The following is a 10,622-nucleotide window of genomic DNA, read 5'->3' on the forward strand; positions in this document are numbered from 1 at the left end:
ATTCATCATGAGAGGCCCATACATTTAAAAACCTAAAAGGAGTTCTAATGTTAAGTTTCACAGTTTTTATATTGACAAGCATTGGTCAGTGGTCAGAGATTAAAGGTTATCATATTCTATGTGCACATGACCCCAGTTCATCATCCAACCATCATTGCCAAAGATCCTAACAATTCTGCTCATAATCCTTTCTACCTCTGTTGATTACTGGACCAGGTGTAGTAGTCTCCTTTTCATGGTAGTTCATTCAGTAATAGATTGTGTATGCAATCAGAAAATTCAGTAATTTAATTCAGTGTCACAGGGTTGCCATACATCCTATCTTGTGTATATAACATAGCATTAAAATCACCACCTATCAGCCATGGTTTGTTTGTGTGCAGAGATATCAGCCAGACTTGTCCATAACTCCTTTATTTGATCAAATGTATTAAAGCCATATACCAATTTTCCTTTAACTAGGTAGTGTATAATGTGAGCCTCCACTTTTTCAACATCAACACTATACACATTTGGATCCCAGGTAAGACATATTCTGCTATTCACAGCTTTCTAGTAGTTACACTACAATGCCCATCCTGGTAATATGTTTTTGATAACTCTCTAAACATTTTGTTCTTTGACTCTAGTCACAAGCAATCCAGCTAGTATGATATGTTTATTCTTCATTATGATAAGAGCTCTTTCTGCTTGTCTCTCTTGTTTACACCCCTAACATTACACACTAACCAAGTTATTGAGATAGGGAATGAAGCCTACTTTCTACTGTAGGCAGGTTCTTATTGCTCCCTAATTCACCTTTTATCTCTGATGTTCTAGTGTTCCTCTGCATGTTAGCTGCCAGAGCTGGAAATTCTCTAGGACAACTAAGTTCAGGGCTTTTATATTCTCGCTCCTCCTCTCTGATGCTTTCCTTAGCAGGTTTCTTAGTAACAGTCATCTGGTCCTCCCTGACAAGCAAAGTTAGCTGCCTTTGTCCAGCTTCCCGTTGACAATGTTCATCAGCTGTGGCTTTGCTAGTAACCATAACCTCAGCTACCTTACCATTCTTGTCAACAACTATTTTTGTTCTCCACTCACTTATTTTCTTTTGGAGGTCCAACATCTGTGTGATGGCTGAGCATTTTCTCTTGGTCTTCTCCTTCTCCTTCTCCTTGGCTGCATAAAGTTCTGATTCTCAACTTCTTTTTGCTTGCATCAGTGACCTATTTTTAAGCAAATCTCACATAATTTTGGTTTCTATTCGTATTCAATCATTTGTTCAAATTGTCTCCCATCTAGTTCCCACACTAAGACACTAGTAGGAAGTGCCCTTGTACCATTTATTTTAATGAGCATGCGAGCATAGGAAGTCCTTTTTTGTTTTGAGATACACTCATCAACATACATTGGTTTTCCTATTGCACTAGCAATCCTACTAAATGATTTTCCTCCCCATCAACTCATGGGTAGGTTTGGCAATACCACCCATAAGGGAATTTTCTGCAGGAATTCCTTTGTGAAATTAATGGACTTCAATATCATCGGTTTATTATTGATTGTATAAGGCCTAGAATATACGATTTCTTGCATGCCACTTGTAGACTGAAATTTGATAACATAATACCCTTGATCATGGTAAAATACATCTGGTTCAGCCACTCGATTCCAGCTTTGTTTCACAAATCTATGAATATAGTTATACCCCGGTGTCTCTCCAATTACATACACAATCAGTGCACTCTTCCATTTTTGGATTTCTCTATCAACATCATCCTTTTCCAGTTGAACTACAACTTTCCCCTCAACAATTGCATGAGGAATGTAATCTAATTTTAAACCATTTTCTGAGCTACGATTACCTGCAAAGAGGGATGTCCATGCAATTGATTTCTCATTGTTCTCAATTGTTGGTTCAAGATCTGAGATGCCCTTACTTGTACTCGTCTGATCTGTTGACTTCACTGATGAAACCTCCTTTCGCACACTTAGAGATGGGCTAGTACTCAGGTCCAGTCTCTTAGCAGTATGCTGTACACTCGATTCTACTTGTTTCTGCTTCAAATTTGACTCAAGGAATGGAACATGAGTAGTCGCCGATTGTGCCAACATTGGTTTTTCCGGTTGCATGTGAGCTTCAACTGCTTTACCTGTAGTAGCCAAAGGTTTCAACCTAGGCTCCACGAGCTCGACCTCTTCCCCTAGCCATAACAACGGTGGGCGTACGTTTAACTAACATGCATTGAGGGCATGGGAGCTAGAGAGAGAAAGCAGACATGCCTAAACAATTTCACTTTTTAAATTTATGTATTTTTAAACCATAATTTTTTTAAAATTACACTAATTACAATTTAATCTATATTGTTAGGTTAGTATTCTAATTTTTAATTTATTATATCATATTTACTATAAAAATTTACTCACTCCATTCACTTTTACTTGTCCACTATTGATTTTGCACACCCCTTAAGAAATACTAATAAATAAAGTGCATAATTTACCATGATACCCATATTAATTGGTATATAATCTTAATGGATTTGGAAAATAATTTAGAATGAGTAATTAATGCTAAGGGAAAAACAGAAAAAATAAATTATTTTTCTCTTGATATGCGAAAAGTGACAAGTAAAAATAAAAATTTATTTTTAGCTAGCGTTTGGTCATAGATTCCCAAATTTGTTTAAAAAATTTGATTTGGAGGAAGTTTGGTTTGAAGATGAAAATCTGTTTGGACATAATTGTTCAAAACATATTTCACTTTTTTTTTGAAAAAATATGAAATAAGACTTATACCAATAAGTTCTAAAAACTATAAAAAATATCCAACAATACCAAACAAACAAACTTGCTAATCTTGTATATGCAGAACCTTCATCGATGTCATTCATTATCATTATCACAAATCATAGTCCTGAACCTAGATACATTTGGCACAAAATTATCATTTGTATAATGAACTATATAATACACTATCCTAAAATCAAAACTTGATATTATTATATCAACTGGTAATAACACAATTACTAATCACTATATTCGTCAAATTACAATAATATTACAAGATCCACCAGTCCAAAAGAAAATGATAGTAATTAGCTGGTTATTAGTTGGGTCATAATAGATGGTGGGCTTTTTTTATAAAATATAAAAATTTGAGGTAATTTTTGAAATTATTAAAACATCTCATAGTGATATTTTGGGCCAAAAACAAGTCTAGAGCTAGTTTTGGGATTTGGGAATTTTGTTTTCAAAATTTTCCAAAACATGGATAAAATCTATAAACAAACATATTTTGCCAAAATATTTTAGAAAAAACTTGGAAAAATCTATGGCCAAACGGATACTTAGAATACTTGACAACTAAAAGTGAATGGAGGGAGCATATATTATTTCAAGGCTTCCATTGAATTACGTGTTCTATAACGAAAAACCTCTTATTTTATTGATCCTCGAAATATAAAATTCGGACATTTCCTTCAATTTGGTGGTTTTTCGTTTTTCATTGGAACTCTACTAAAACTTAAAAAGAAATCAAGTTTGCTTATCTCACTTAACTTGATTGAATCCATTATGGATTAAATAAATCTAAGTAAATTGTAGTTTTGTTTTTCACTTAATTTATTCTTCCATCTATACTTTTTCTCTTCGTTAGTTGGGGGAGAATCCGCCCGAATCGGATTTTTTGAGGAACGTATCGAGAGATAATTGGATTTGGTTAGACAATGTATGATTGGTAAACAATGATTGATTTTTTAGCAAGGTACATAATGTATTGTCAAATATTCAATATGATTCCACAAGATCTAGTTTCGTTCAAGTAACGAATTCTAGCCAACTGAAAGGATCTTCTCATCAATCCAGAGATCATTTGAAACCCATTTGTCATGACCCAAAATCTACGTGACTGGCACCCGGCACACTACCCGACCCGAGTGAACCAAACCATGTGATGCACCCAAATCATATGCATGAAAACCAATTTAACTGCGGAAGCTCCTTGAAAATCATATACATTTTCAAGTTAAGTGATAAAATATTTTTCAATTCAAAATCACACATGATGTCTTTCATGATAATAGCAATGAGACTAAGTAAAATAAATATACTTTCATGTATGTCGTGTACAACCCCGTTACTACAACCTTTCACAACTATCTATGGAGCCTCTATACCAAAGAATAGAACCAACGGTTGGAGTAATTCCAACAAAATAAAATAAGGAAGAACATGATAGCTATCACGAAATAAAAGTGGTGCTTCATAATACCTCGGAAAGCTAATCATCCTGTCCTGACCGCATGCCACGTATCATACATCATCCTGAAATATGTAAAGTAAGCAGGGCCCTGGAGGGGTCCCCCTAAGGGCTGCGTACACCACAGCGGTACTCAATAAGTGTCATAGATTCTATCTAACTTAAGTTCTTGGAACAAACTTTATAAAAATAATGCACCAATATTTCATATAAAATGATAAGAAATTTTATCAATTCATGACCCTTGTTATTTTAAATAACAACCAAGTGAGATATAACCCACAATATAAACTTTTAAAATATTTACATCAATCCAAGATTTTGGATAAAATCGTACAAAATCATTCTATTTGCTTTAAGTCAACGAAATCACTTTCGGCTCCTTAGGCCTAAACATAAGAAGATCATCCTTACCTTTCACTGGAAGTACTATACCATCACCGACACAAGAAGGTCAACTAGGTTATGTACCTAGCGGCAAGTATCATATACCCTACTTGCTCAGGTCGTCTCATCGTAGTGCCGTACGAATCGACTCAGCCATGTTAATAATAGCACAAAATAGTACTCTCTCGAGGGAGAGCACTCTGCCATAGTCTATACCATAAATGGCCATCTACGCCTACACCGGCACGTGTAGTTTCATGACAACGAACACGATATATCCGATGTCAATCTCGGTGAACACAAGTAACTCCCAAAATATTTGATACTTCAAAATAGATTCATAGCATAGTAGCCTCAAATGATCTATTTTTATCAAATCATAGCATTTATAGAAAATCTAATCCTTTGAATTTTTTTTAAATAAATAACCTTTTACATGCTAAAGCCTTTAGCAATTTAACATCAATCTTTAAAAGATACCACAAGTGCTATTTTGTTCGTCAATTTCCAAAAGAAATACTTTCCATGAAAACTTGTCTTAGCACTCAAATATGTATACTCTTGTCAATACGTAAGTTTTGATAAAAACTTATAACATTTACCTTGAGTGTCACTTTGTCAACAAGATTTAAAATAAAATTTTATAAAATGGCATGACACTATATATGCAACATAATATTCTAGTACATGGAGACATCTGTACTTGTTTGTCCCCAAAAGCATGAAAGCACATTTGCAAACAACTTAAGTATTAACTCGAAATATTCTTTTAGAGAAAGTCCCTCAAGAAGAGTAAGTTTTAATCAACTTACCTCTCTTTCGCTTTATTAACGTTCACAAACTTTCAATCCTCCTCCATCATTCCAATATTGATTAAAATGCTAAACATCACCAACAAGTCGATATCTATAATTAGATATCCTAATTACATCAAAATATGACCTAAGATATTGATCAACATCTATATATGGCTCACAAGTTGGCTACAAGCCTCCAACAACTCAAATCGCCAAATAGTTTTACATGCTAGATCATTCAACTTCATTCTTATGTTTTAATACCCATTCGGAGTCATTAATGATACTACATCAATTGCCCATTGCCACTAAGTTACTATTTATCGTTTTCCATAATCAACACTTGCAAAATATACAATTCGGGTGATTACTTAGTTGATCACTTCCATCTTTTGGTAAAAAATAATTTCATAGGTTCATTGTATTCATAAATTTTATCGTCAAGATTACCATTCATCTTCTCTCTTATTTTCTCAAAAGTACTATTCATGCCATGAACTAGAGTTTTATAATTCAATCTTTCAGCCATTAAAACTTGTAACAAATTCTTCAAATACTTCTAACTACTCATAATAAACGAGTTTGAAGCATTGGAATTACCTTTAGTATATCAATCTTGAAAAATCACAACTTTGGTGATTTTTGTGTTCTTGAGGATTTGATGAAGAAATCTAGTATTTGGATGTAAGAATGATGTGGATTAAATACCTTGTTGTGCTTATGTATTGAACGATTTTTATTTATTATGAAGCGAGCTGTTGTTTCTTTAATTATTCTTGTTCTTAAATATTTCCAAAGGGATTAGCTAACCCTAGGACTCGCCCATTCACTTCGGATTGATTTTAGGAAAAATAATTCGGGGTTGGGAAAGATTAATTAACAAGAACTTGAGACGTTAACCCTCACTTTATAGATTCTACCTAGGGATAGGAATGAACTACTTGTAGCCATAATCGGGTGTGCTTAATATCTTAATTGTTTTAGGGATAACTCAATTAGGAAGTCTTGTTAGTTTTCGAGAGAAGCTAATATAGAATTATTATCTGAGGCTAATAAATAATAAACTCGCTCATATTTATAAAATTATAAAATATATTGGATCGTTACTTGAGTGTAATTCTCGATACATCCATGCCTGTAGCCATTGATCATTTTACTTGCTTTCTAGGTTAGTTTACATTTTCGCATTTAGCTATAATATTTTCTCAACCACCATTCTAAGTGTTTGGCATTGCATAATAAATGATAATTTTCCTACATTCCTAATCGCCTACATATTGTTCTTTGTGGGATTCGACCCCGACTCATAGTTGGGTAAATTATATTGCATGCGACCGTGTCCATTTACTTTTTAGTAGTGGATTTGGACGTCATCAGAAGTATAATAGATGTATCTCTGGTTCGTGCCGTTCGACTCTTGGCAGTACATACAGTATTTTGGATCGGGCCGTACGACCTTGGCATAAATCGTATATGATAATACTCGAAACTCGATTATACTTGATATTATGTTATGGCTTGAGAGGTTATAATTTATTTAATGTCCGAAATTGATTTGGAACTAGTATGTGTTAGATAGAGATTTTGGAATTTACTGTCAGTTAAATGATCATTTATTCATTGCTTGCCATTGTGTTATTTTTATTATTCACGTATTCCATGCCTATTTAGAATTTCTATATTTTATTATTGGCCCATACTAAGTGTCAATGTCAACCCCTCCTCACTACTTCTTCGAGGTTAGACTGGATACTTACTGGGTACATGTTGTTTATGTTCTCACGCTACACTTCTGTACTAAACGTGCAGGATCTGAGGCAGGTGTATCTGGTAGTCAGGCGCGCACCCACGTTACCCCGAGGCTTAGTAGTGAGCTGCTCTCTGAGGCCGTTCTGCATCACCCACAGTATCTCTTTTGTATTTACTTTCTATCTACTCTATTTCAAACAGTAGCTTAGTGTTTTGTATATTCTACTAGTTTCTCATACACTTGTGACACCAGGTCTTGGAAACATGCTAGGAGACTTTGTGTCTTTTGAGCATTTATTTCACTACATTCGCTCTTTCATTAGTTGTCGCTTTACTTTATTAAATTTTCCACTTCTCACTTATTTAATAAATAAATATCAACTATTTTGAAATTATTAAAAAGAATAAATACACGGCTAATTCACCGTTGGCCTGCCTAGCGGCGACGTTGGGCACTATCACAACCTATAAGAGAAATTGGGTCGTGACAAACACTGTTCAAAATCCGGAAAATATTCCAGCATAATATGCTGGAGTTCGAATTTTTTACATGTGAGCATCTAGCATAACATGCTGAAATTTTATAATGTGCTCGAGTTCTAACATAATATGCTGGAAGTTCATACACTGGTGCTCCAATCTCCAGTATATTATGCTGAAACTTTTCGTGTGCTAGAGTTCCAACATAATATGATGAAAGTTCATACACAGGTGCTCCAATCTCCAGTATATTATGCTGGAACTTTTCGTGTTGCAGCAAATACCGAATAACTTTGTCCACCAAAAGAAATTAGAAAAAACTACCTAACTCTGCTAAGATATGTACCAAATAAATCTGATAACTCCGCATTCATAAATCCCTTATAAATTGGACATACCTTTTTCTGCTTTGGGAAGATCAACAACAACAAACCACCCAATATAATCCCACGGGTGAAAGTCTGGGGAGGTAGTATATACGTAGATCTTACCCCTGCTTTGTGAAGGTAGAGAGACAGCTTTTGATATACCTTCCGCTTAGGAAAGCAAAGTTGCAGCAGCGATGGAAAAAAAAAAAAGAAACACCAGATCGTAACAAATAAATGGCTATGGAAAATAAAGGAAACACTAGATCCTAAGAGCATTCACAGTCAAGGTAACTGCTCCACGTTATTAGAAATCTCAACAGCTACATGGTTTTCTTGGACGTCCCAGTTTTGTTGGACGTCCCCAAAGGCACAACTGACAACTCTAGTCACAAAATATATTTTACAATATCTAGTAATTTGTAATTCTCATTTCAAGTTCTTATCAGCAAAGTTCCTAAATTCACCACACATCAAGTGGGGAGGAGAAAAAAATTGGAAATTCTGCGAGCTTAAACGCTTATGCAGAACCTAGAAATAGCTAGCAAGTACTACTGCACCAAGAAAATCTAATAACATCCGCCCCCACCACGTTTTCTTTCAACTAAAAGACCAACTATGCATGTCCAGTATATTATGCTCAAGCCCGAATGACCCGTCTAAGGTTGGGTTGGTTATTGACCCGTTCAAAGTTGGGTTGGTTATTGAATTCGCCCATTTATTGAACTCAGTCCATCTTGACTCAATTCTTCTCGACCCATTTAAAATTGGGTTGATTTTTATTCAATCTTGACCCAGCTCATCTTAGCTCAAATAACTTTTGGACGCGTAAAATACTCACCCTATTTTGACCTACCCAAAATCAACCCAACCCGTCCATTTGACACCCCTACATGTAATGTTGGGCTTGAAATGAAAGTGCCTTCTTGATTTTCCAATTGGACACCCACACAAATTAACCCATGGGCCTAGAAGGAAGGGCCTCCATGATCATCCAATAAGAAGAGGAGGCCATAATAAAAAGAAAGAGAAGGATATCTATACTATATTAAAAGGCGAAGACAAATTATAATATATTCAATCATGCCAATTTTTCCATCACCTATTTAGGATGCACTTTGTATGTGGGAAGACGAAGGATATCTCACTTCATTGATATGATTGCAAAATTTTTGAGGAAGATAACAGGTTGGTAGGGTAAGTTACTATATATTGGTGGTAGAGCAACTCTTATCAAGCATGAAAAAATGTCTCAACCTATCTACTTGCTTTCTGCCATAGAACCGCGTAAAACTATTTTTAAGCAATTCGAAAGTTATATGGCCAAATTTGTCTCGGGGTCTATAGATGGGAAAACAAAAATATCACTCGAGTTCTTGGGATAATTTGTGCTATCCAGTAGAGGAAGGAGGCTTGGGTTTCAAGAGGTTGGTTGATGTTAGTAATAGTTTAATTATGAAAAGGTGGTGGCGATTTGGAACTTGCAAGACATTGTGGTCTAACTTCTTTCAAGCTAAACATTGCAGCAACTCTCACCCTGTTTACTACAATGTTAAACCAAATCATTCTCTCGCTTGGAATAATTTGATAAAGATCATAGAGAAGATGGAAGAGCTACTACTATGGAGGATCAACTCAGGCAATAGTAGTTTATGGTGGGACAGTTGGTCAGAATTGGGTGTTATTGCTCAGATTATCCATTTGCAGGAACCTCCATGCAATCAAGCTGTTAGCGATGTTATCGTTAATAATAAGTGGAATATATCTAATTTACATCTTCCTGAATTATTGTTCGAACAGATATTGTCAATTCCCATTGGTAACTATAACTCTGTTGATCTCCCTGTGTGGATGCCAAATAGTTGTGGTAGCTTTACTACTTCATCGGCTTGGAATTGTATTAGGTAGAGAAAGGATATAGCTATTTTTTCAAAAGCATTTGGAATAAATATTTGCCTTTTAAAATGTCTTTTTTGGTTCAGAGAATCTTAAAAGATAAATTGCCTTTTGATGACACTATTATGAGAGTTGGTCATACTTTTGTATCCAAATGCTTTTGTTGTCTTGACTCTCAAAATGAAACACATCATCGTACTTTTATTGGTGGGCAAGGTGGCATCTCACCCATGGAAATATTTTGGGGGTTGTTGCGCCCAAACGCACAAGCAAGTATACTTGGTCGACAAGTAATATAGGATTGTAAGTCCAGATATCGTACCCACAGGGACTTGTAATTAACTATCAACTAAATTAAACCCAAACAATTAATCTATTCAAGCGATTTCTAAAGTATGAATATTTAACTACATCTAATCTAGAGTAGCAAACTAAGAAATTAAAGAAATAAGTTGGCGAAATTTTAGACACGAATTCAATGAGAGACGATATTCTAGAGTTATGGGTTGGCTAACAATCACATTGAGTTTTTCACTTAAATTGTCTAATTAATTTATCTAATTTATTGATTGACAGGGTTAATATTACTCGTAGACTTCTCCCGAAGTACTACCCGTCTATTCAAGCTAACCTAACGCCTATATTCCTATGGAATTAGAATTAACAAGAACGTATTAATAATTTCTGTATAGTAACCAAGCAAGGCGGTTA

The 10,622-nt window shown here is 34.9% G+C and overlaps 1 protein-coding gene across 1 annotated transcript; it reads left to right on the plus strand.

Annotated features, from left to right (window-relative positions):
- Positions 1–9,362: 9,362 nt before the first annotated feature.
- Positions 9,363–9,923, plus strand: LOC142179850 (uncharacterized). The gene has a single exon (XM_075250736.1). It carries the CDS (start codon positions 9,363–9,365, stop codon positions 9,921–9,923), a length of 561 nt encoding a protein of 186 aa, XP_075106837.1.
- The last annotated feature ends 699 nt before the right edge of the window (positions 9,924–10,622 follow it).

Source organism: Nicotiana tabacum, chromosome 4, assembly GCF_000715075.1.
Source record: "Nicotiana tabacum cultivar K326 chromosome 4, ASM71507v2, whole genome shotgun sequence".
Lineage (NCBI taxonomy): Eukaryota > Viridiplantae > Streptophyta > Magnoliopsida > Solanales > Solanaceae > Nicotiana > Nicotiana tabacum.